Source organism: Lissotriton vulgaris, chromosome 4_1 (assembly GCF_964263255.1).
Source record: "Lissotriton vulgaris chromosome 4_1, aLisVul1.2, whole genome shotgun sequence".
Classification (NCBI taxonomy): domain Eukaryota; kingdom Metazoa; phylum Chordata; class Amphibia; order Caudata; family Salamandridae; genus Lissotriton; species Lissotriton vulgaris.
The window spans coordinates 2,016,041,880-2,016,069,343 of NC_141691.1; the positions used below are offsets into that span (position 1 = coordinate 2,016,041,880).

Here is a 27,464-nt window from a genome sequence, read left to right on the forward strand (position 1 = left end):
ACAAGAGATTCTGGACTGGCAGGCTCCAACAGGCTGGGTGATGCTAGCCCGATTCAAGCACTGCAGGGCACAGCTCCCGAAGGAAAACACAACAGATGGAGAGGAAAAGGGTAAGACATCATACGTCCCTTCAAAGAATCAAACCACTCACAAGCGAGATTACAGTGGATATCACAACAAAGTAGTGTACTGTATCCCAGAATAATGGTCCAGGACAAAATTCCAAACTGGAAATCACTGAACCGTTGCCTCCTGTCTAGGGAAAGTCATCCTTTATGGAAGAAGAAAGCTCACACACAACAGTGTCATGCTTCCTCGTTGGCATCCTCTCTCCACCCTGGTAGGACAATGTCATCAGGGCAGACTCAACCTCCTCAATGACTGTACCGGAAGGAGGGATTTCTTGAATAAAATCTACTGGACAAAGCAAAAAAGGGGAGCCAGGTTGAGCTAAAAATACCTCAGTGTTCCTGGGTTATTACCTTTATTCAGCAGGACACTAGGTATGACTAAAAACCAAACCTGGATGGGTATGTTGAGAACAATGACTCAAACTCATCTGCTATCTGCCAACATGTTTCTGCCCATATTTAGTAGCCTAAACGGTTTGGGGCATTCTTCAGGGCTAATGGATACCTAAGAATAGATACTGTGACTCCACTAGTCACTAACATACAATGCTACAAAAGTGTGAGTTACCATTTGAACCCAGGTGAATCTTGCCATGGAGAGGGATATGGGCAACTTGATTCCTACCAGAGACAGAATAACATGTAAGTGCATTTAAAATATCTATAAAAGGAGATAAACTTGAATATAACATGCAAGGTTATACGAGAGAGACAGTTAAACTCAAGGTTTTTATGTGGTAAAAACTGTGATCATGCAAGCGCTCTCTTTTGGCACTTGCCTAGATACGGAGAGACACCTGTGAACTTCTGTGATTGGGTGAAGTGGCCCTCACAAGCCAGTCAATAAGCTGCAGTGTTTAAAAATACGTTGAATTCCCTTAAGTTAATAAAAAAAAAACTATTTCTTGCCCTAAATTATAGGGGATACTGGCATCCTGGCCACAGATGGGGTGGTGTCCTCAGTGGCGTAGCAAGGTCAGGTGGTACCTGGGGCGGAAAAGTTCTTGTCACCCCCAGCCCACATTGAAATTATTAAAATAAGGATAAAAAGATTATTACACACATTTTTACCATTTGCCACCCCCCTATGTAATGACACCCGGGGCGGCCGGACCCACCGCAGCCCCCTTCCTACGCCACTGGGTGTTCTTTGAAGTCACACATTGTTCAAAGGGTGACAACACATTGGTCCTATCATGAGGTACAGAAAGTACTTAGTAAATAGTTCATAGGACCCTAGTGGGGCAAAGTGTCTGATCAGTTAGGAAGCTGCAATGATCTAGTCATTTGTTAAAGACAAGTAGTACTTCTTAGTGGACTTATTAACAATACCCAGTTGGTGGAAATTGCTTTATGGAACAAATGAACCTTACACTGGTAAAAAAAAGTTACTGCAATGTTGAGTTCTGAAGTATGGCTTCTCTGTCTCAACACATAGCTAATGCTCGTAGTTGTAATGTATGAGCTAGTGGACTGAAGTGGTGCAAAGCTTACATTGTGCATGCTGGTAGGTTACATTGATCTCTTTATACTCCCCGCTCTGGTTGGTGTTTAGCTAAAGGCGCCCCACAGTGACATTATGTTAATGAGTAGTAGCAGAGAACTGAGTAAATGGCTTATGTGGTACGATTACACTAATATGGTAACTATAATGGAAAGCAAATAGTGGCTATCTGCTTATTAAAAATGCATGTTGCTAAATGCGTGACCATTTTTAGGTCTCGCATGAGCCAATGCGCTTGCCCATTGCTCTGGCGAGATTATAGTAAGTGGAAAAGAAAAGTCTACCAAAACGGCTGTGGATCACATACAGTTCTTGTGATCTAAGTGCCTGTACCCCATCGCCAGCCACATAACACACCACCATTTGTCTGTGCCTCGGCATCAGACTTCAAAGGCTGCCACTCCCCACCCCCCTGCGTGCACATCGCGCACCACCATTTGTCTGTGCCTCTGCATCAAACTTCAACGGCTGCCGCTCCCCCACCACCACAGCAATGCCGAAGGTGGACGAAAGTGAAAGCTTACCGTGCTTGTTCACAGTAGCCTTGCTCCTCAAATGCTGTTGCTGTGTTGCCAGCTCTCTAGGGACACTCAGCTTGAAAACACTCGACTTGCTAGCTGCAATGCTACATCCGCTATGCTTTGCCTCTAGACACGTTGATCCCTCGCAGACTGTGCTGACTCTGCCCCTCCTGATTCTGAAACTGACCAAGGCAGTCACTCTGCAGTCTCTACTCTCTGTCTTATGATGTCTGCCCTGTCACCATTTACTTCGGACCCTCACCCTCACGCACTCTCACACACCCTCACCCTCATCACCCTCACCCCCGTCACCCTCCCTCACCCTCACACATCCTCACTCACCCTCACACTCTCAACCACCCTCACACACCCTCACTCACCCTCACACCCCTCACCCTTACAACCCTCTCACCCTCACTCACACTCACCCCCTCACACCCCTACTCACCCTCACACATCACATCACTCAGGGACACCACCACATCACTCAGGTACACCACCACATCACTCAGGGGCACCACCACATCACTCTGGGACACCAGCACATCACTCAGTGGCACCACTCAGGGGCACCACCACATCACTCAGGTACACCACCACATCACTCAGGGGCACCACCACATCACTCTGGGACACCAGCACATCACTCAGGGACACCAGCACATCACTCAGGGACACCACTACATCACTCAGGGACACCACCACATCACTCAGGGGCACCACTCGGGGACACCACCACATCACTCTAATACACCACCACATCACTCTAATAAACCACCACATCACTCTAAATAAACCACCACATCACTCTAAATAAACCACCACATCACTCTAATAAACCACCACATCACTCAGCCCAACAACATCATCAGAGAAGTGTGGCTCAATGGTTAGGGCGGCAGACCCTGATGCAGAGGTCTGGCCCGGAACCAGGGTTCAATTCCCGCCTCGGCGGGTCTTGGGCTCAATTTCCTCAGACCTGATAATTCTCACCTCGTCTAATCACGGGTCCCACTCTGCAACTCTGGGCAATAGCTTGCTTAATCTCCACAACGGCCCCAACATCACTGGGATGTCTGGCTTCACCTTGGGGGTGCCCAGGAGTGGACATTTCACAGGGAAAAGCCAGGAAGGGTTCCACAGCGGTATGCGTTACAGCGCCAGGACACCCCAGTTGGGGTATAAGTGCGCTTTACAAGTACAAATTACATTACATTACATTACATTACTCAGCACCACAACAGCACTGTCTTTGCTTGCTACCAACAAGCATTACCATAGCCAATAGGACTCGAATTAGGAAAGTGTAAGCTATTGGCTTTGTGAATAACAATGCTATTAATTTATAGATTTTCAAAGCCAACACATATTTTAAAAAAATTTATTTACAATACCAATAGCTCACACTTTCCTAATGCAAAACCTATTGCATTGCAAATGCTTGTTACATTTGAAAACAAGTTCATTACCGTAACCAGACATACATCTCCTCGTGTGAAAGGATGTACCCTCACACAACCGCTCTATAGGCCTGGCAACCTCCTGTGGAAGAATGTGTAGACATGTCCTGTGAAACCCTGCAGCCCTCCCAGCCTTATGGGACAGGGTGAGCCCTCGGATATTCACTAGGGCCCTCCAGGCCTGAGCACTCCTGCAACAGGAAGCCACTCAAACAGAGCCCCTGGCTGAGAGACCCCTGGGCAGCAGAGAGTGTGGACACGGCCACTGGCGCAGCTCGGAATGCAAACTGCCAGAGCACAGTGTGGCAAGGCTACCCACACACAGCCTACAAGAGACTCTGGACTGCCAGGCTCCAATAGGCTGGGTGATGCCAGTCATATGCACGCACTGCAGGGCACAGCTCTCATGAGCCTGCATGGACGCTGCCAAGGCACAGCGTCTCTGGTTTATCCCCACACAGGGCTACAGTCTACTCCTGGGTGCCAGCACCTGTATGGCTAACCGGGGCAGCAGCTCTAACACAAACTCTGCACACCTGCACAGCTGTGGATGTACTGATGGGCACTGCTTGGCCACAGTGCGCCTAGCTTACCCTCGCAGTGCAGGTATGGTTGGCATTGACCCGTGCGGGCTAAGTAGGGCAGAGTGCCTGCCCCACTCGCAGACTGTCTCCTCTTACGCCGCATGTGGGTGCCAACTAGGGGAAGACACACGATGCCACAGGACGCAGACGGTGGTGTTTGATGATTACCCATGCGGCGGCGGGCACAGACCAACAACGCATAAATAGGTTCACGAATAACCATGTCAAGGTGGCAAAAGTGGAAAACAAGGGCCAAGGCGAGGAGCTGCGAGCAAGCGCCGGGCCTGCTGCTTGGCGCAGAGCGGGCGGCGCGTGCCAGCAGCAGAATCTAGGTCACGAGCCCGAGGCGCGCGCGACGCCTTCCTTCACGCGGCCTCCTGCGACAGGTGGGAAGGAGAGGTGGGAAGGAGAGGCGGGAGGGGGCGGGGGTGGGCGCGGGATCGGCAGACGGCAGCTGAACCTCAGGTATTTCTACATCGTGCTCCCTGCAGGGCACGCGCACTGCTTGCATTTATCCCCCCTTGCTGTGGACAAGTCTATGGGGTCCAGTCCAGTAAGGGCTTATGAGAAAGTCTGCCAGATACAGAACAAGGGCCCTGCACCCCCTGCCACACTGTAAATGGACTGTCTCACCGGCAATGACGTCATATTTACATAACAAGGGCCCTGCTACACTGTAAATTGACTCTCACCGGCAATGACGTCAGAGTTACATTACACGGGCCCAATCTCTTCACACTAAGGTTGAATTGAACAGTGTCACCGAAAGTAACGACACAGTTAAATGGGTCCTTCCACTCTGAGGGAGTAGACCATGCTGCCGGAAGTGACGTCACCTCGGGCCCCTGTGCTGCAGGCCTAACGCTCACCCTGGCCATATGGCCTACTGCTCATGCTGCAATCGTACCTACTGCTGCTTGATAGAGTTTGCCACAATGGCAGCCCAGATTAATGGCATTTTTACTGGAGATGAAGACATACATAAATCCCAATACCTTTTTTGAGATTGTGTAGTCTTTTTACAGAGTGGGATTTGAGGAGGATGTGACATGCGCTCTTGTCTTAGGAAGAGCAGTCATTCGGTAAGTTGATCAGGGTGCGAGACACCTCATCTAGATGCATGTACACCCGGTGTGGTAAAATCCTCAGAAGGAAGGGCGCAGTTCTTATTCCTCTGGCAGGGGTCCACCAGACTTTGGCCTCAGCAGGCAGGTGATGATGATGGCTCCTGCGCGGTCCCTCCAGTGCCAGGGGCCTTTCAGGACACCAGCCACAACAGCTAAGATGGGGACATTCACAGATACCTCCAGAAGGCCATGGGGCTGTGGCAGACATTAACAGACGTTATGAAGGTGTGCCATTAAATCTGGGGTCCCAGAAATATCCCGGTCAGAACCCTAAATCCCACGGCTGAGAAGGTGGACCGGCACAGCCGGGTGTGTGACCCTCATCAACCCAGGAGTAAATACACATCAGTTATGTCAAGTTGTAACTCTTTAAACACGGACAGGGGTCTGGCAGGACCAGGTGAGGCCAAGGTGCAGGAATCGAAAAGAAAGCAGTGGTGGTGGTGGGGCCAAGCATCTTTTCAGCCTTTGTCTGCGAGTCAAGACTGTATTGGGCCTTCCTGTATGGAAGTGTCCAAAGGCCTGGAGGGCTCCCTGTGTTTACCCAAGGCAACTTATCTTGAGAGCCAGCAACCCAGCATGGGCTCCAGATTCTGCAAGGCAGAGAGACACCGTGCCAATCAAGGATGGACCCTACAGCAATCATGAAAGAGACCCTAGAAGGTGACACAACGAAGGAAGAACTAGAGGTCCCGCGACGGCACTGCCTGCTTATGCCCACTCATGAAGGCCACGGGTACATTTGGGCTCGAGGCACGTTCACCCAGGTAACAAGGGGAACCAGCGCAAAGAAGAACACTGACTACTGTGTATTAAACACCTAGTCATGTTTTCTTTCCAGTGTATTACAAGGGTTTAACCCCCAGCTTGGGATGTGGACGGTCCATAGTCTTGGCTGCGGATGCCGAGACCTGCAGACCAGGGTTCCTGCACAGACAAAATATGGGTGGCTGTGGGCCCGCCGATTCGTACTCCCGCCCTTAATACTGTACATTTATAAAATACTACAAAACATTAAAACCCAGCTCTATAGTGATCCGTCTTATTACACCCCGATGATCTCTGCAACCCAGACCTATGTTCTGTGTACAGCAGGTCTAGTCAGAGATGCTCATAATACAATAAAATGTTCTAGTTCCCCTTTGAGCTAGGTCTGCGTTGCATCCAAAGCCATGTGCAGCAGTGCTTAGGGGTGTCGAGTTGACGACATTAGCTTTCAAGAGTTATAGATAGATTATCATTACAAACTCGGTGGTGTGTCTAGTTTTTTTATGGGGCTATTTCACGGGATGGATTGGTTCTCTTAGATATTCAGTGGCATGCACCTTTCTTTTTCACGTGCTGAATTATTATTGGAGTTACTGTGTAGTTTTCTGTTGGTTACTTAGTGGTTTGTAGATCTTTTATTGAATATTTATTGGTCGTGTTCCTTTGCATGTCCTGAAATGTTACCACGGTTACTATGTGGTTTTCTATTGGTTAATGTGTCGTGTGTGGTAGCTTTTATTGGATATGCAGTGGTTCTCTTGTTCAATCTTGAGTACCTATTGTTTTCAATGCCTGAAGTTTTATTACAATAACTTGTGGCTCTCGATTGTTTTTTCAGTGGTCTTCAGCTCTTTTTTGGGGGATATTCAATAGTTTTGAGTGATTCATTTATTAGACATATTTATTGTTGCGCACCTTTGCTTTTCATGTCCTGAGAAATGTTACCACAGTTACTACGTGGTTTTCTATTGGTTACTAAGTCATGTGTGGTAGCCTCTATGGAATATGGAGTGGTTTGTAGTGGTTCTCATTAAAATAATTCGCTGGTGCACAGGTTTCCTTTTCACGTGCAGAGGTATCATTAGAGTTAATGCGTGTTTTTTCTGTTGATTATTCAATGATGAGTAGAACTTTCATTGGATATTTAACTGTTTGTAGTGGTTCTCCTACTTATTCAGTGGTATGTAGCTTTGCTTTTGATTTCCTAAAGTTTTATTAGAATAATTGTGTGAGTGTGTTGTTATTATTTATTCGGTGGTGTTCAGCAGCTATTATGGGATATTCAATGGTGTGGAACGATTCGGTTATTAGACGTATTCAATGGTACGCACCTTTGCTTTACATGTCCTGAAGTTTTCTTAGAGATTTTGTGTGGTTTGTATTGTTTATTCTGTGGTGTTCAACAGTGTTTATGGGATATTAAATGGTTTGCAGTAGTTTTCTTATTATTTTGTGATATGCATTTGTTTTTATTTTCATGTTCTGAAGTTTAATTAGAGTTATTGTGTGATTTTCTATCAGTTATTCGGTGGATTGTTGTAGTTTTGAATGAGCCATTCCGTGCTGTGGAGTGGTTCTCTTATTAGACTTATTCAGAGGTCCACACCTTCTCTTTTCATGCCCTAAAGTTTTATTAGAGTTATTACGTGGTTTTCCGTTGATGTGCGCCTTCAGATTTATCAGGGTTACTGATTGACTTTCTGTCGAATGTTCAGTGGTGTCCAGTAGCTTTTTACACGGATGATCCACTGGTGTGAAACAGAGTTACACAGTTATAACTATTTTCTTAAGGATTGCTCAGGGTTGCGCACCATTCTAAGGATCGCTCAGGGTTGCGCACCATTCTAAGGATTGCTCAGGGTTGCGCACCATTCTAAGGATTGCTCAGTGTTGTGCCCCATTGGAAGGATTGCTCAGGGCTGCGCCCTCTTATAAGGAACGCTCAGGGTTGCGCACCATTATATGGATTGCTCGCTCAGGGTTGCGCACCATTATAAGGATTACTCAGGGGTGAGCACCATTATAAGGATTACTCAGGGGGGAGCACCATTCTACGGTTTGCGCTGGGTTACGTATCATTATAAAGTTTTCTCAGGGTTGTGCACCAATCTAAGGATTGCTCAGGGCTGCACACCATTCTAAGGATTGCCCAGGGGTGCTATTATAAGGATTTCTCAGGGTTGTGCACCATTATAAGGATCGCTCAGGATTGCACACTATTAGGGTTGCTCAGGGTTGTGCACCATTAGAAGGGCTGCTCCAGGGGTACGGTAGGTGGTGTGTGGGATGTTCACTGCTCTGCAGTAGCATTTACTGAATTATACAGTTGTGTTTCAGTGACAATCTGTACTTTTGGTCTGCGTATGCTCACTGAGTGGGTGCATTTTAAGTACCATTCAGCTGCATCGGGTGGCTCTTCCGGGGTTATAAAGCGGGGGCAGGCGTTCACTAGTCGATCTAGTGGCTTTTCAGGGTCAGAGTTCCGTTGTAACATTTACCTGCTTTTACACCCTCTCTGGTCCATGCATGGAGATGGACAAACGCTGCACTGATCTGTTTCAGACTTCACTGGTCCACCACAGGATTGGGAAACACTCTGATCAAATACATTAAAGATGGCGGTCACCGCAGATGAACAGAAGCAGTACAGCTGTGGGATCGTCCTGGCAGGCGTCATTCGTCTATTGATAAAGCTTAGCTATGCCCTTTTGGTTTTACTAATATATATACTTTCTCATAGGAGCTTTCAAGTCAGCCTTTTCTTCCATTCGCCTGTTGTGTCATTCACATTTTCTCCACCCACCACAGTACACAATATGGGGCAATGGGGGTCAGCCCACTTCAGCCACTGGACGTCGTCACTGTGAGTGACAGCATCCTGGCCTTTCACAAGGAACACATCCATACACAAAGTATTTTCCTTCGGTGTCAAAGGCTATTATGGCAAAGTGTGCTTTTTGAGACCAACAAAATATATTTTCTTTTGACCAATAAATATTTGTTTAGAATTTTCAAGGTCCTAATAGCTTCCCCAACAACAAAGCTTTGCAAAAAGCATGACAAAGCAAAACAACCATTGACGAGGTTTTTCGTGTCACTCTCCCACTCCCCGAAAGAAAAGACAACAAATACTATCTAGCTCTGTGCTTTGAACTAACCAATGGAAAGCCTTGCTTGCTTTATCTTCGTCAGAGTCTGGTGTATGCTGTTAGATGATGAGTCATGTATGTAGAAACACTCTTTCAAGGATGGGTGACCTTCGTGCTTACGTCAGTCCTAAGGAAGTTTAACTAAAGCTGATTGGAGAGGTGGGTCTGTCGCTCTCCCTCCATGGCAGATCAGAGCTACAATAGCATAGTACTTAACTGGCAATCAGGCAGCTGCTGACAAATTAACCACATAACCTATATGAATTATTAAAGTATGCCGAGTATTTGTCGTTTCATTTTGCCAGCTATTAAACTCTTTTCTGCTGCCCTCCGCTGTTTCTGGCAAGTTTTCAGGGAGGATGCAGAGTTTTTAACTCGGCCTATACGCCCTGTGTGAGAAGTGGAGAAGGGTTTGCCAGATTCAAGATGGCTCCACAAGGGGTGGGCCGGGGGAGATGGTTTAGGGAGAGCATTCAAGGCAGGCCTCTCAGCTGTGCTGGGGCAGGGGGCGGCAATGGATTGAAGATGGAGAGCTGAAATAGTGGCAAAGCAGATTCATTCACAAAAAGTCTTTGAAGTTAAGTTAGAATTTAAACACTCATTACTGAAAGAAGGAAACAAACCAGACGTAAAGAGAGGGCGCTGGATGGAGGCACTGCACAGTGAACTGATATGTTGCAGTGTGCACCACCTTGGGGCAGGACCACCTCGAAATTATGCGTTTCTGCAACCGTAGGTTTTCCGAATAATTATGGATTTGTTTCATTTGCCACAAAATCCACCATTTGCTGCATAATTTCCAAACAAGAACATCTGGTTTCTCGCTCAAATTGATAACAAGATACTAAAAATGCAGCAACATGCATTGCTTTGCTGTTGAAGGCCTTTCACAAAGGTTGACTGGTCACCTTTCACTAGTTTATGGGTAACTGGCAATACAGGGTTGGAATCTTTGCCCTGGCAGTGTTAACAAGTGTTAACAAGCATTGGCAAACTCAATAAGAGCAAACTGGCATGAGGAAGAGCAACTTGGAGGGTGGGGGGAGAAAAGCAAACCGGTGTGTGAGAATGAGAGAGAGACCATTTAGAGCTCTGAGGAGGGAAAGTGTACAGGTGAGAAAGCAATGGAGGCGGAGAAATAACACGAGGGCATGGGGGGAGAAGCACAGTGGCGAGAGCAGCACAGAGAAGGGAAGAGAGCCCACTAGGGAATCAGTTAGAAAACACATGCTTGCTCGTAAGCGAGACATGTAAGACACCATAATGCGTCCACCCTCTAGGGAAGAGAGAAACACAAGAAGAGAAAGCCCACATGTTAAGAAGTAAGAAAATAAGTGACAATGAAGCCAACCAATGGTAAACAAAGGGCTGACTCTTAACCCAATGTTGGCTAACAATACAGCTTGCAACAGACCGCACATGTGCTGCCGAGCACCTTGAGACCCTCGCGGGTGAGTAGCGCGCTCTATAAATGTTTTGATTGATTGATTGACAAAATAAGGAAGTAATACTATCATAAGGTGCCACATTATGCTGCAACATTTTGTTTAAAGAAAGTATTTTTATCTTTCTTCTGTTCTGTTTTTTTCTAGCTGTACATTGTCAAACAGAAAGAAGCTAATTGTGGCCAGATGTTTATTCTTAGCTCTATTTAGGTAATTATAGAAAAGTCAGAATCATGCTATATAATTCTACATATTCCAAGTTACTGAGGGTTTTTTGCATTTTTAAATGGACATGAATTAAACTGATTCCAATATATATTTTTCCAACACATAACTACCAGCTTTTGTGTGTGTTTAATTTTGAATTAGAAATTCTACTTTTATGCATCATGTTTGCAAACATGCTCTTTCTTTCATCTGAAAGAGCTATGCACCAAGGATTTAAGAGGATTGTGGGAAAGCTGATGGCGTGACCATGTATTATAAGGAATACATTTCAGCCTGTTGTACATGATAAGAATATTGCAAGTCATCTCGGAATTTCATAACCTTATAAAGGAACTCGGGCTTCAGCCTCGTTCCTCTATATGGTCATGGAACTCCTCAGTGACTTTAAAAAAATATATATATAGAGTTTTATATAGCGCGAACATACAACCACATCGGGTATCAGAGCGCTTTACATGAGCACCAGTTTCGTTACAGAAGGACACATTCATTTTCGTTAGGCGCGGGAGATTAAGTGATTTGCACAGAAGCACAGGATGTTGAGCTTCGTTGCCGAGACTTGAACCCTGTTCCCCAGCTTTAAGGTCGCCCGCTCTAGCCGTTGGGCTCCATCCTCTCCCCTAATTTGCAATATCTTATAATATACGGCGGTGTATTTTATCCCATTTCTCTCAAAATAAGCATGTTGTACAATGCTTATTTTGAGCTATATGGGATAAACAACCTATCTAGAGTCAGCCAGAAGTGTACTGATGGATCTTTCCTGTACTAAAAAGCTAATCAAAGGTAGGTTCTCGGTGTGTAATATGTGAACTATCAGACTCGCTCCAGGTACCCAGCCAATCACCAGAGCCCGCTCTCTACATTAGAAAAATGTATTAGACCATTCAATATTAGCATGAGGAAGCCTCACTGCCAGTGTAAAACTCTTAGAAAGACCAAATATGCCCGTCTTTGTGCCACAGTGTTCTTGTATCAAAGCGACGTCACTATTAGTGAAGGTAGCTGGAAGAACAACTCAGTCGGTTAATGTAACTGCTGCAAACTATTTGTAACCTACAAATCACAGGCTCGAACCCTTTCAAATTACACAGGTCGATAAATGGAGTTGGATAATACATATTTTTATCGCTGTTTAATGGCTTGGTAAGTTCAGAAAAGTGATCAGTTTATTACCAGGGCCACAGGAATTATGCAGCAGGGAAAGATCAAATTTTGTGACAGAGTTCACTAAATTATGCAGCAAGAAAAAGCAAATATGCAATGTAATGCAGCACATTTTGTCATAGCATTACTTCATTATTTTGTCATTTCTGCTCATGGCAACACTATCTGGGCAACGATTTCACCTCATTAGTACCAGTTTACCAAAAAAGGTAATAAGCAACTAAAAGATGACCACTCATTCTGTGAATGAGTGGTCATCTAATTCTAATGCACGGGACATGTCACCACATTTTTGGTACCTTTTGATATGTTTGTGCTAGAAACATTTCCAGATTACACAGCAGATGATGGATATTTTGTAAATCCATAATTATGCGGAAAATGCAGCAGCCACAAAAATCAAATAATCCCTGAGCCCTTGTTTATTTTTCATGGTGAGCTCAGCAGCAAGATGTACATGAAAGGACCACTGAACTGTTAGGGAACATAGGAACTCATCCATACTTGAAGCCAAAGAAATCTCCTCCTCTGGTTATGTAGGCGAGTTGCTGTTTGTGACTGAAGCTCCCAGAGAATCACATCACAACATGGTTGTTTCATAAAACGTAAACTTAAACTAACCCAAAGAGTACTTTAGCACCCAAAATTGTCCCACATTGAAGGAGAAGCTGTTGTCCCATTGTTCTAATCACAGCGTAACCTTTATACTATTGTGTGATCCTGGGAGAAAAAAAACATTTCAACTTCCTGTGCCCCATGTCCCTTTCCTAAAACAGGAACTCCCAGAAATAGAATAAAAATCCGACTTATGCACCAAATAAACATGCATTGGTAAATCCAGCCAGTCTGACTTTTTGTCAGGGGGGAGTATTTGGTAATAGTTGAGCTATTTTGTACGTTTTAACACCAGCAGTCCAAGAAAGAAAACACCATAATGAAAAAACATCTTGGGCTTCAACAATATCGAAGCTGGGCGCAGGGTCCCTGTGATGAACTGGCAGCATTAGCAGAGTTGAGCTGTGCCCTCAAAGAAGAGTGTTAATAAAAATGAGATTTTTTAAGTGTTGACTTTAAAAGGAATACACAAAAAGCCTATAATAAGAGATACTTTTAACAACAAGACAGTATTTTCGTGGCATATTTAAAGCAAGTATGTGTGCGCACACATCTTTACTGTGTGAACAATTGATTCAACAACATGCTATGATTACAGCAAAGTAAAATAAATGAAGGCACAAGGGTGATTGGTTAAAATCACTTTAAGTCTAAGGCACCCAAACAGCACGCATTTCCTAAACGAATAACAGAGGTTAAATCAGCAATTGTAATGTCTTGTCTACAAAGTGAAAATGGTCCAATGTAACCATCCATGAAATGCCATGGCCCTTCTGGACAGCCCATCGAAGCAGTAGAAAACCGCAAAAAACACAAGAAAGCCAATGGCTGAAGGGGGCTAACCCAAAGTGCACTCTCTCTGTATTGCTTCACAAATATACAATATGAACTGATACACAAGTTCTTCTAGACAGGTAAAAGTTGTCCTTAGCCAGACCTAGAGATAGATATTTCCAAATTAATGGAGATTTGGAAAACAAGAAGAGCATGATGTGTCTATTCTCATGCCCTCCGTAAAGCCCATGCGCAGCGATACTTGGCACACCGTGCAACCACCATGTTGTTGAAACCTAACACACATCAAAATGACTAAAATGTCCCATAAAGGCACAATACAACCCCACCCTTTCAACCAGCCCAGGAACCAGATACAGAGCACAAGTAGGGGTATGAGGCCCATAGAAATAATGCTACCTGACTCCCCCACCTCCCCTCCCCCCACCCAAAGCTCTAAGACCTCACAATGGCGTTCGTAGCTGCTATGTAATAAAACAATGCACTTACAGACCAGTTCCAGTATTCTTTCAGGCTCACCTCAGCATGAATTCCCTGCCTGCTCGTTTGAGGCAGCCTCTGCTTCCTAGGGAGCCTGCTTGCACTTCTCTTCAGAACAGTAGGCACGTGTCTGCACTGCTTTCACACCTAACCTCACAGATTTAGATGTGTCAATGTCTCCGGAAGGCCATTAACGGAGACACATTAATAGCCTTGCCTGTGACAGTGAAGGAGAAAGCACAGGAGGAGCTGGCTGTTGGCTGCCTGTACACTACTTCCCAGCTCCCTGTTGTGGCCCATCTGTGCTCAGACTATGCCCCAGGCCAGGGTACATACCTGTGGTACAGTCTCTCTCGGTGTGGGGCAATAGTTTTGCTACAAGACACAGGAGGCATCTGGCAGTTTTTCTAGACCTATACAGATGGAGTGTGGCAGTTTCCTGCAAATCCTCGAGTATTGTGAAGTAGTAAGAGTGGGCTCTGGTGTCCCTAAGATGTTTTGGTACAAAATATCACCTACTAACATCCTCTCTTAAATGTTTTAAATCTTGCCAAAGGTATCCAAAATAAAGAGACTAAGCATTGATAGGAAAACCTGCAAGCAACTTTAATCACAGAACCCTTAGCAATAAGGACTCCGCTAACAAACAGCGATGAGCCCATCCACAAGCATTAGGTGCAGCGGGTGAGGGCCCGATGATGAAGCATGCCGCTGGTGGTACCAGTTGGCGAGGTTCCTTTTATATAATCTAGAGATTTCAGCATTCTCCACCCTACCACCAGGGTCATCTGGACCGTAGATACAGAGGAGCGTAGATACAGAGGAGCGTGAATATAGAGGAGTGCACCACTCTTGTGATAGGGGGAGTTCAGACTGGGTCACAGAGTGTCGCCCTCAGTTATTGCTTCTCACTCCCTCCATTAATGGACAGAAGTGTCCTCAAGCCCTACAAAGAAGTGCTGTCGTTTTTCTAAGAGATGGTCGCGGAAGGGTGGAACGTTACCATATACCCACAGTGGAAGGGGTTCTACAAAACCACTTCCTTTTGTCAGCAAACCCCTGTAAAATGACTTGTACCATTATACTCCAACACTGACTTAAAAAAAGTATGCAAAACAAATAACCTCTTCCGATAACTAAGTCTATAGGAGTGGAGTGCACCTACCTGCAATTACTGGGGTGTTATGAGTACCCACTGATTCAGTATTTTATTCATTTGAATTTAGCCCCTCCTATTTCCTCTGATAGGGGGTTTAGCCAGGCTCACGTCATGACGTCTGGGTCAGGGCCCTCGTAGGTTAATTTTACCACGACCCAGGAAGATATGACGTACTATAGCTCAACCTATCATTATAAGCGCTTGTCATTCAGGGGCGTAACGGAGGCCCCCGCAGTGCGGGTGGGGGCAGGGTTTCTTGTTTTGGAAGAGGACCCCTAAGCTATGCCATTACATGCCTTGCAGAATGCGTGCCACAGCATTGAATAAGAAAGAGTTAAATGCTTGGAAAAGCCTCTCTGTTTTCCCAAGCAGGCCCCCGGTAGGGCCACAACCGTTCAGCCCCCCGCCTCCATTGAGCCCAAGATTACCTGTGCGATCTGGGAGATTCCAGGTCTCTAGTCACATTCTGCAAGGGGGTGCCATCATTTTGCATTATGCCACTGTGCCATTGCATTGTCTCCAACAGAACTCAGAACTTTTCAAAGTTTTAAATCTAGCACTCCCACTTTCAGTTATTGCATCTCTAGCCCCACCCACACAGGACAACGTTCCTGCGATTGGGTAACAGGATTTCCAATCAGAGGTTAGTTTCAGTATCACTGTAGTCAGGGTCAGCAATTTTATAAGATGACCTTGGGCAGCAGTCTTAGAGCGCCATCTAAAGTTGGTGCCAAGTTACTACAAAAGGCATTCAATCCCTAAAAAGAACAAAAATGGTTATGCCTAAAGCGCTGAAAATCCTTGCACTGTTCCTCGTGGTTCATTAAACAATTTGTCAGTGTATATAGAGAGAGACAGAGAGGGCGGCTCTGTCCATGTGGGCCGCAGAGTGCCTCATGTGCAGTAGGGTGTGCAGAAGTTGTGGTTGAGTAAGGAAATGTATAGGATATCAACATGAAACCACAACAAACAAGCACTTGAAAGTCACATACCTTCTTCCACATCGTTGCGGGCAGCCGCTTCTAGTAGGGTGATGTTTTCAGGGAAGAAGACCCGCCGCTCGCCCTTGCTGCTCCGCATCTTCTTAGCACCCGCTTTGCCCTTCTTACCCTGGGCTTCCTTCTCAAACTGCGCCCACTTTTTGAGCTGTTGGTTCCTCCGCTTCTGGGCATGCTTCAGGCGCTCCTGCGTGCCCATGCGGCTTACTGCCGGCATCTCCGTCAAGAGCTCCAGGTGGTCCGCCATGGTTGCCCAAGGACGAGGTCAAGCCAGAAGTTTCAAGTCAAGTTGCAATGGGCAGGCCACGTCAGCGCAGCGGCTTCCATTGTATTGGGGTACAAATGGAGAGGGTCCCTGGTCGCTCCATGCGGTTGCTTCTCGTGGTCACACCTATAATCCCAAACACAACACGAAGCATCAATGCGAAGACCAAGGCCTGGCTCGCCCAGCTCAACGGGACACCAGGCCACTGGCTTTGCAAATGGGAGGTCCAAGCAATGTGCACTATTCAATCAACACAACCCAGATGTGGGGTAATGGCCAGTTAGGATTCTGATGGTCTGTCAAAGAAAGGACCTGGATTCGGAAGATAGAGGTCAGGAAAGGCCTAGGGTCAGGAAAGGTTTCTAGTCAAAGGCAGCCCAAGGGGGGGCGGGGTCAGGGGTGGCCTAGGGTATCAGGCAGAGTAAGGAAAGGTCTGATGTCAAGGAAAGTTTCCAGTCAGGAAAGGTCTGACGTCAGAAGAAGAGACAGCAGGAGATGAATGGGGCAGGAGAGGCCGGGGAGTAGTATACGGTCAGCGGTTTGGGGTCTGCGCTCTGTGGAATGTTTAGTTCGAGCTCAGGGGTCTTGAAGAAGCACGCGGTCCTTCTAAGAGCACACCACAGTCTGGGGAGGGTCTCCAGGCGCCAGAAAGTTTAGCGGGACCGAGCGCAGGAGGCAGGAACTCCTGCAAGCGGGCAGCACGTCTTCATTCATCCTGGGAGCCGAAGCTCATGTGTAGCGCCTGCCTCGGCCTCGAGGCGCTGTCTGTCTACCCTCCGGAGTGTGAGGCGCCCCAATGCGGTCTACCTGTCCTCGAGGGGCTGACAGGGGCTCCCCCACAGCAGCACGGCGGGGTGAAGGGGGTGCCTGACACCGACGGCTCCGGACGCTGCCCCTCTTCTTCTTGGGGGTAGAGCCTCCCACCAGGAGTCAGCAGCCCCCGGGCACCCGCGCGGGCTCCAGAAGCGACGCTCCGAGCCTCCTGGGCTGCGGACTCCAGGAGAGCCCTGGACCCAGAGATGCAGATCCGGTGTCACCGGCGCGGGAGGCGGCTCCCTCGCTGCCCCCGGGGGCCGCCACGCAGAGACACCCCCTGCCTGCCTCCGGGGGGCGCAGACACCCCTGGACCTGGCCTGGACCCGGAGAGGGCCACCGCCGGGATCCTTCGGGCGGCCCTGGGGGGCGCGCGCGTGCAGCGGGGGGCACAGCCCGGGCTCCGGACCCCCCTGGCAACGGACTCTGCGGGCACCTCCAGCCGTCTCCGGGGGGCTGAGGCTCGGGGTCCGGCTACACGGACGGCGCTGCCCCGGCAGCCACTTGTCAGCCTGGACCTGTTGCAGCGCTGGGCGGACTCCGCCTCCTCCCTCTCTCTCCCCGGTGCTCTCCACCTCTCGCCTCCTCCCACCCCCGGACTCTTGGAAAGCTGAGCCGCTTCCTGCTCGCCTCCTCCCGCCCTCCACCAGGCAGGGCCCGGGGCAGCGCTCCAGGGAGGGAGGGGGAGAGTGAGATGTCACACACAGGAGAGACAGGCACTGGGGAGGAGGACATGTCACGGAGGGACATGACCCACAGAGGAGGGAGAGAAGGCATGGCATACAAGAGAGAGAGAAGCAAACTCTAGAGAGGAGAGACAGGGAGGGACATGAGCCACAGAAGAGAGAGAGGGGCCATGTCACACACAAGCGAGACCGGCAGACTCTAGAGAGGAGAGCCAGAGAGGACTTGTTTCACAGAGAGGGGAGAGGGGTGTGTGTCATGCACACGTGAGACAGCCAGAGCCCTTAAAGAGAGGAGGCAGAGAGGGACATGTCATTCACAAGAGGCGCAGGCAGGTCCTAGAGTGGAGAGGCAGGGAGGACTTGTCACACAGAGGAGAGATGGACATGACATACACAAGAGAGACAGTCAGACCTCCCTAGAAAGGAGACAGGGAGGACGTCACATAGGAGAGAGTGGGAGGGACATGTTGCTCACAGGAGAGACCGACAGCCCTAGAGAGACGAGGCATGGAGGACAGGTCACACAGAGGAAAGAGAGGGGCATGTCATACAGAGAAGAGACAGAAAGACACTAGGGCTAAGGGACACAGAGAGACAGTCAGTGCTGATCCGGTTTTTACTGTCCTACCAACGGAGTAGGAGTAGGCCTGAAAGTAGACAAAAAACGGTGTCGCGCTCTGCGGAGTTCCTCAAGCAACAGAGTGAGGTAAGTTGCGCCGCTAGGTCTGATTTTTAGCACTGGGTGTTTGTCTCGCGCTGTAAAATCAGTGTGAATCGCACCACACACAGTGCAAGAGGGCGCAGCTTCTTTCTGCTGTTCGAGTAGATGTTCTACTCGAGCGACAGCTTCCTCAACGCGAGCGGCAGGTTTCTCAATGCGAGCGGCAGCTTCCTCAACGCGAGCGGCAGCTTCCTCAACGCGAGCGGCAGGTTTCTCAATGCGAGCGGCAGGTTTCTCAATGCGAGCGGCAGGTTTCTCAACGCGAGCGGTAGCTACCTGCCACGACCGCTCGCATTGAGAAATCTCATGAGGAGGTGGTCTAGCATTGGATTTTCCTCACTCACACTCGCCTGCTTAACGTTGGCGAGTCGCGAGAAAGGAAAAACTCTGTGCCACTCCACCGAGTTTTTTTAAACTCCACGCTCTACATGGAGTGGAAAAAAACATGCAAACACCATGAAAAAAGCATGGTTTACAACTCAGGCCTAGGTAGGAGACACTACATTCATGGGGGGACAGGGTTCGCCTCGGGAAGAGCAGAGTCAGAGGTCTGGCTTGGCTCTAGGAGTCAAAGCACAACTGAGCCATCACATTGGCAACACACGAGATGAAAAAATATGATAAAGAGATTAAACGTTTTTAAAAGAAATGATTTTTACAAAATTTCTCAGTTTCTAAATTTAGCACCTACAATTATACCACTGAATTTAGTGACATTTATTGAAAAACATTAAAACATTGAGGAGCACGCTTATGCCCTGACAAAAAAAAAAGGAATGTGTCCTCATGTAACACAACTGGTGCTCCTGTAAAGCGCTCCGATACCCAATACCTTCAGGTCAAGTTTATGCTATATAAAACTGTAAAAAAAAGCTGACATGAGTTACTGAAAATGTGTCCGTTTGTCTGTTTCTCTATTTATATAGCCTGTGTGGTTATTAAATCTAAAGGATATATGTATATGTGACTTTTTTGTACAACAGAGATCCTGCTGAACTACTTTAATGTTTTCTCAAAGTAGTTGGGTAAGGAAAATAATACCTAGTGTAATAACGCAATGGGACATGGATCACACAGTTTGGTCAAGGGAGGAAGCGGGATTTGAATCCAGGTTTGCATTTTGTATAGTTCAGAGACCGTAGGGTTACATCAGTCTCTCTTCTGTTGAACACCAAAGATCAGTGCTTTGTGTTCAATTATTTCATTATTGTCATTCAGTTAGTGTTAGTACATGAAGTTTAATACTCTTTTTGCACCATAACTTAAACTGACACTTAAAACACACATATACATATTCAGAGTCAAAAGATTTGCAGGTGCTGTTTTCTGTTTTGAATGTTTCCACAGACATTGAACATCAAACACAGTGACAGAACCTGCCTGTCTGAAATCAGGCTGAACTTCTCTCGTGCCCCCTTGAAGAGTTGTAAACTAAAGAGCAGCCCTCACAGACCGCATCCATGCAGGCACCAACAGCAGCAAGGAAATATTCGCCATCGTTAAACACTTCACCTCACCCAAAGTCACCTCCATCAACTTAACCCCTCACAAGACCTCTGTAACAAACTCTTGGATTTCTTCTGTGACAAGATCACCTCCATATACTGCAACTCCACTCTCAGCTGGGTCCTGTCTCCCTGGTAAGTCGACTTCCAATCACACTCGAAGAACGGACCCTGACTGCATGGCCCGCCATCACTATGAATGATACCGGTGCCACCGTGGAGTCCAGAGCCTATTCGGACCCCTGGCCCCATCATGCCTTGAACAAAGAACTCCTATCAATCAGAGGCCCTCGCCTCCGTCCTACGAATTCGCCAAACCACCGCCGGAGGGAAATCCTTCTCCTACCTGGCGGCCAAGACATGGAACTCCCTCCCCACCCACCTACGGCTGACCCAGGACCATCTCTCCTTCAGGAAACAACTCAAGACCTGGCTGTTTGAGCAGTAGAGACTACCCCCCCCCCCCTCCCAGCGCCTTGAGACCCTAGCGGGTGAGTAGCTCGCTCTACAAATTTGTTTGACGTTCCGATTGCTGTGGAGGGCAGGTGCCATTTTAGGTGAGGACCTGGTTCCCGGTGACGTGCGCTGCGCTCTAGCTGGGGGTGGGGTTTGAATTCAAATTGCAATGGCTCCCCGGAAGCGCAGCGGGCGCGACGATGGCGCGCCGAAGGTGCGCCTAAGGTAAGCCCGTCTGCGCCCGTCCGCGGCCGACCGGGGCTAGGGGCTAGTCCCCCTGTCCTGTCTCTCGGATATTCATCTTCTGGTCTTTTACATCTACATGCTAACTGGCCTCTTACATCATTACTCGGTTGAAACTCGATTCATTAGGGTTGCTATGCATCAGGGACTCGTTCCCTGAGATTTCAACGCCCCCTTTACGAGTTCCTGCTGCTCTTTCCCCTCTGTCCCCCCTCGCTGGCACGGATCCTTCTCCTACCAAAGGGCCTCTGTTATCAAAATTCTCAGTGAGCTATCTTAATACTCGCTCACTGGTTAGACACCAGTTGGAAATTTTCAATTACCTAGACTCCGTGAAACCCGATATACTGTTGCTGACCGAGACCTGGCTCAATGCTGATTCCACTCCAGACATTCTTGCGCTATCCCTCCTGGCTACTATATTTTGCAAGTAGACCGAGCCTCTGATAGGCCCGGTGGAGGAGTAGCAGCGATCATTACATCCTCTATTAGATTCTCCTCACTAACTACGGTCTGTATTCCTTTGGTTGATCATCTCGTGCTGAGATTGGAATCCTCAGCCACACCCTTGATTTGTGTGTTAGCATACCGCCCCCCTCAACCTATGCCTAACTGTTTAACGCTGTTTGGTGAGATGCTCACCGAACTTATCATTAAGAACTCTAATATCCTAATTTTAGGAGATTTTAATTATTGGCCTTTTGACGAAAAGGAGAGTACCTGCTCCATCATGTTCTCGGATCTTTTATCTGGTATGAACTGCTGCCAACATATAAATACCCCGACCCACATTAGTCAAGTCAAGTCAAGTCAATAAGCTTTATTCGGTTGAAACAAAGCAACCATAAAAGCACAGTACAAAGTAAAAATACATTCATATCTAAACATTAAAAGGGAGTACCATTCCAAAGAGTAAGTACGTACATACAATAAGTTTACAAAAATATAACAGACAATTTTAAGATTATACGGAGAAAAGTGCAAAGTGCGTTAAGAAGGAAATTCATTCATATGAAAAAAGGGGGATACAACCCTCACTCAATTGGCATTTAACCGGTCTAGACGTAACAACCTTCCCCCACTTAGAGCCGCCTCCTCTGCAATTCTAGGCAGCCCCAGGTATCAGAGATTTATTATCAGACCTTTCAGGGTCGGATTTTCGGAAAGTGATTCCAAGTGGGTAGCTTGAAAATGCTGGGTGTATTGTTGCCCCTAAAGTAATTATTACCTGTCTTAAATCTTACAAGTGGCATATATACGGGTCTGGGGTAAAAATCTCTCAATTCCCTGACAACTATTGGACCGTCCCCCCTTTGTGGCTGCCAGCCCAAAAGATAATGGACAACCCGAGGATCCCTAAAGTTTACAAGAATCAGATCTCCCGCTATGTCTTTGGTTAGAGGACCCAACCATTTCACCCTTCTGACATTCAATATATTCCCATGTAGATTTGGTGGAAGGGGCCTATTCTTTGTTAACCAAGATGATACCTTGTTTGCCAGCTCGGTTTGTCCCTCAATATTTCCATTGCTTAATTCAGGCACGCCTGATAGGATGCAAACAAATGGAGCTGCCTCCGGCGGTAGGTCAATTTGATTAGATTTTCTATGTCTGTAACCATTTTTTGAGAGAGTCCCCACTAAGGGCGTTGAATCTTTAGATGACCCTACTCCGTTATCAGAGTGCGATGGTATTACCTTTTTTGAACTACTTTTGTTAGGTGATGTCTGCCGGGTATTAGATGGTAATAACTTTTTAGATTTATTAGGTGCTGAAGGCTGGGTTGGGGGAGTACTGCTTTGTGTCATAATTTTAGGAGGATCGGCAGTGGCTGTGAGTTCAGCTTTGTTAGCTCTAACCAGGCTATCTAAGAGAATAGCGTTCGCCTTCGTTGTTTCTTCTATGAAGGCAACTTTTTCCCCGATGACCATGATTTTTTTAACCAAAGGGGATATTAAAGTTTTAATGATGTGTTCAATCAGGGTCAAAGGGTCAATTGATGTTGAAGGTGGGGGAGAATAAGAGGTAGAGCATGCCCTAAATGATTGCGGAGAAATAGTACAGACCGAAGGGAGGCTAGCATTCCGCTTTCTTTTGGTGGGGGGTGTCTGAGGGTTTGTAATAGGAGTACTATCTATATCTGTAATTGAGAAGTGATTTCCCTGGTGGGTTACTTGGGGAATAGGTAGTTTGTTAGGACTAGGACTTTTATTTAGAGGGGCACCAGTTGATTTGTTGCCCTCTTGCAACAGGATGTAGTTAGTTTTACAAAGCGCATTAAGTTCATCCAATAATGATGGTGATTGGCAGCAGTTGGATGTTACTAGATGGGATTGACGGCAGAGGTTTAAGTTATCCAAACTCCCGTTTCCAAGCCCCCCACAGGAGTTAGTAATATTTAAGACCCCTTTGCCATCCATAATGTTGAAAGGTTTCGTATATAGCAACAATATGGTAACAGCGACAAACACCAGTACTGGGCCAGAGAACAATGTCATAAGCCCAATTAAGATAGGCGGGGAGGGTTTCAAGGCAGTCAATATTATGTGTCAATATGATTTTACCTCCTGTATCCAGTGGATGGTAGAACAATACAACGAATCGGTACCACCTCCTTCGTAGTAGCCAAGGGGGGTGGCCCGTCCCGTCCTCCTTGTGCCTCCGAGGGCCACAGAGGGCCCGCCCTTTGCCCGGGCTTAGCCCGGCGGCGCCCGCGCGCGCGTCCCGCGACGCGGGGGCTCTGGCTGGAGATATGAGCACCTCCGGGGGCGGGACAGGGCGTGCGCGACTTCCGGTCGCGTTGGGCGGTGGGCAGTGTAGTCCGTCACAAACAGCGCTGGAAGGCTGCGGCGCTTCAAGGACCCTCCGGGACTCCTGGGTCAGTTCAATGTGTCCCCCGCTCCCCCGGGGCTCTGGCTGGAGATATGAGCACCTCCGGGGGCGGGACAGGGCGTGCGCGACTTCCGGTCGCGTTGGGCGGTGGGCAGTGTAGTCCGTCACAAACAGCGCTGGAAGGCTGCGGCGCTTCAAGGACCCTCCGGGACTCCTGGGTCAGTTCAATGTGTCCCCCGCTCCCCCGGGGCTCTGGCTGGAGATATGAGCACCTCCGGGGGCGGGACAGGGCGTGCGCGACTTCCGGTCGCGTTGGGCGGTGGGCAGTGTAGTCCGTCACAAACAGCGCTGGAAGGCTGCGGCGCTTCAAGGACCCTCCGGGACTCCTGGGTCAGTTCAATGTGTCCCCCGCTCCCCCGGGGCTCTGGCTGGAGATATGAGCACCTCCGGGGGCGGGACAGGGCGTGCGCGACTTCCGGTCGCGTTGGGCGGTGGGCAGTGTAGTCCGTCACAAACAGCGCTGGAAGGCTGCGGCGCTTCAAGGACCCTCCGGGACTCCTGGGTCAGTTCAATGTGTCCCCCGCTCCCCCGGGGCTCTGGCTGGAGATATGAGCACCTCCGGGGGCGGGACAGGGCGTGCGCGACTTCCGGTCGCGTTGGGCGGTGGGCAGTGTAGTCCGTCACAAACAGCGCTGGAAGGCTGCGGCGCTTCAAGGACCCTCCGGGACTCCTGGGTCAGTTCAATGTGTCCCCCGCTCCCCCGGGGCTCTGGCTGGAGATATGAGCACCTCCGGGGGCGGGACAGGGCGTGCGCGACTTCCGGTCGCGTTGGGCGGTGGGCAGTGTAGTCCGTCACAAACAGCGCTGGAAGGCTGCGGCGCTTCAAGGACCCTCCGGGACTCCTGGGTCAGTTCAATGTGTCCCCCGCTCCCCCGGGGCTCTGGCTGGAGATATGAGCACCTCCGGGGGCGGGACAGGGCGTGCGCGACTTCCGGTCGCGTTGGGCGGTGGGCAGTGTAGTCCGTCACAAACAGCGCTGGAAGGCTGCGGCGCTTCAAGGACCCTCCGGGACTCCTGGGTCAGTTCAATGTGTCCCCCGCTCCCCCGGGGCTCTGGCTGGAGATATGAGCACCTCCGGGGGCGGGACAGGGCGTGCGCGACTTCCGGTCGCGTTGGGCGGTGGGCAGTGTAGTCCGTCACAAACAGCGCTGGAAGGCTGCGGCGCTTCAAGGACCCTCCGGGACTCCTGGGTCAGTTCAATGTGTCCCCCGCTCCCCCGGGGCTCTGGCTGGAGATATGAGCACCTCCGGGGGCGGGACAGGGCGTGCGCGACTTCCGGTCGCGTTGGGCGGTGGGCAGTGTAGTCCGTCACAAACAGCGCTGGAAGGCTGCGGCGCTTCAAGGACCCTCCGGGACTCCTGGGTCAGTTCAATGTGTCCCCCGACCCACATTAAAGGTCATGTCTTGGACCAGGTCTGGACATCTAATGTGGAGATCTCGGCTCCCCTTATTTCCCCCTGCTTATGGTCAGACCATTTTATAATTTCTTTCTCCCTTACAGTTACCCCCAGTCCCAGCAGAATTCTGCAGAGCAACTTTCAAGCCCGGAATTGGAATAGGGCGGATCTTGGTGAATTCGCCGACCTACTTAAAATTTCTCTCCCCCCCCCCGCAGCCAACTCTACTGATTCTATCGACACCCAAGCCTCAGTTCTCAGGAACTGGCTTGTATCAGCCAGCAATGTTGTGGCCCCGCTCAAACACATCAAGCTTAAACGTCCACATGATGCACAAAAGTGGTTTACTGAAGACCTTAAAACTCTAAAGTTTGAGCTTAGGCAGGCTGAGCGTCAATGGCGGCGAGGTTATGCTGCTGACACTAAGTCGCGGTATAGGTCCCTGCTCAAAGAATATAAAATTGCGATTTTATCTGCCAAGACTTCTTATTTCTCACAAAAAATTGTTAACTCCGCGACTAAAACGAAAGACATCTTCTCCATAGTGGAGGAGCTATCACATCCGGACAGGATTACCATCAAACCCCTCCCCTCCCAAGCGCTCTACGACTCCCTTAATCAGTATTTTGTGGATAAGATTGGTAACATTAAAAAGAGCATCTCTCTCGCCGGCCCCTCTCTTTCCACTGGGTCCGTTCTCTCTATGTCCCTTCCTAATTTGCAGCAACTTACTCAGATTCCCCCCATCTCAGAGGAGGAGTTTTCGATCTTGTTAAGTAAGGTCACCTCTGGGTCCCCGACTGACTGCTGTCCTCCTCTGATTCTACGTGAGGCTTTCACAGCCTGCCCGCTTCCCCCCTTGAGACTTCTAAATTTGTCCCTGTCTTCCGGTTCGGTTCCCAGTTCCTTCAAGGTGGCCGAGGTCGTGCCCATTTTAAAAAAACCCACGGCAGACCCGACAATCATGAGCAATTTTCGTCCCATCTCCCTCCTCCCCTACCTTAGTAAAGTGCTGGAGTCTCATGTTACCAACACCTTGAGCTCCTTCATTGAGCACTCCCAATATCTTGACTCCCAACAGGCCGGTTTCAGACCCGCCCATTCTACGGAGTCAGTCATACTCTCAGTTATGGAAGAACTACGGAGAGGAGCGGACTCTAACACCAGCCAGGTTTTGGTGCTCCTGGATCTGTCGGCCGCCTTTGACACGGTCGACCATAATATTTTGGTCGACCGTGTCGAGGAGGCTGGCATCCGGGGCACCGCTCTGGACTGGGTTCGCTCCTTCTTGTCCAATCGCCAGCAGGCGGTTCGGCTCTCCCAGTTCACCGCTGACAGGGTAGGTTTAACTTGTGGAGTCCCGCAGGGTTCCTCGTTATCCCCCCTTCTTTTTAATTTATATCTGACCCCTCTCATCCGGTCTCTACGAGGCAATCATGTCACCGCGTTTAATTACGCGGATGACATTCAGCTGATTTTTAACATTGATGGTTCGGCGGAGTCTATTCACACCTTCCAGTCCACCCTCTGCCACATCAGCGATTGGATGGGGGTTAATCATCTGAAGCTCAACCCCGACAAGACTGAACTGGTCCTTGTCGGGGGTGCCGCCAACCCGTGGAAATCCACCTTCTGGCCAGCGAGCCTGGGCTCTCCCCCTAATCCAGTCGACTCAGCAAAAAGTCTGGGTGTTATCATCAGTAACGACCTCACGATGAAGCCCCAGATTAATGCTGAAGTCTCTTCTAGTTTTTTTCAGCTCTGGAAGATCCGGAAGATAGCCCATTTTTTGACCACCGAAGCACTTACTTTAGTTCTGCTGGCGTTAGTCATTTCAAGAATTGACTATGCCAATTCACTTTATGTAGGCATTCCCTCCTATTTGATGAAGAGGCTTCAGCTTATCCAGAACCAAGCTGCACGCCTCATTTACCATCAGTCCAGACACCGTCATGTCAGCCCCTTGTTAAAGTCCCTTCATTGGCTTCCCGTGTCTGAGCGGTGCAAATTCAAGCTAGGCTGCATCATTTTTAAGTCCCTTGCTGGTTTGAGCCCTTTTTTCATTTCTTCACTACTGCACCCCTATGCCCCCGCCGGCAATCTACGCTCCTCCCACCTTGCCTTACTCAAGGTCCCTGTTTTTAAATGTAAGAAACATGGAAGTTCAAGATTCTCTTTTCTTGCTCCTTTCTTTTGGAACTCACTCCCTCTGAACATTAGACTCGTTTCTCCCTATGCACGTTTTAGATCTCTTCTTAAAACTTATTTGTTTTGTAATGCCTTCTGCTAATGCCTATGTGTTGTGAGCTGTCTCCTCCCTGTGTGCTTGAGCGCCAAGAAACCGCTAGGTGTTAG

General features: G+C 48.6%; 2 protein-coding genes across 2 annotated transcripts in view; both read right to left on the reverse strand.

The window, feature by feature from the left end:
* The window catches only part of PPP1R16A (protein phosphatase 1 regulatory subunit 16A), a 267,171-nt gene extending 249,350 nt beyond the window's left edge, over positions 1-17,821 (reverse strand). Inside the window, exon 1 of the mRNA XM_086966405.1 lies at positions 16,126-17,821. Within this exon, the coding sequence (XP_086822531.1) occupies positions 16,126-16,378 (253 nt within the window). The 5' untranslated portion in view covers positions 16,379-17,821. The remainder of the gene's footprint in view (positions 1-16,125) is intronic.
* The window catches only part of LOC147724882 (alanine aminotransferase 2), a 1,140,553-nt gene that overhangs the window by 949,579 nt on the left and 163,510 nt on the right, over positions 1-27,464 (reverse strand). The gene's annotated exons all lie outside the window — the stretch shown is intronic.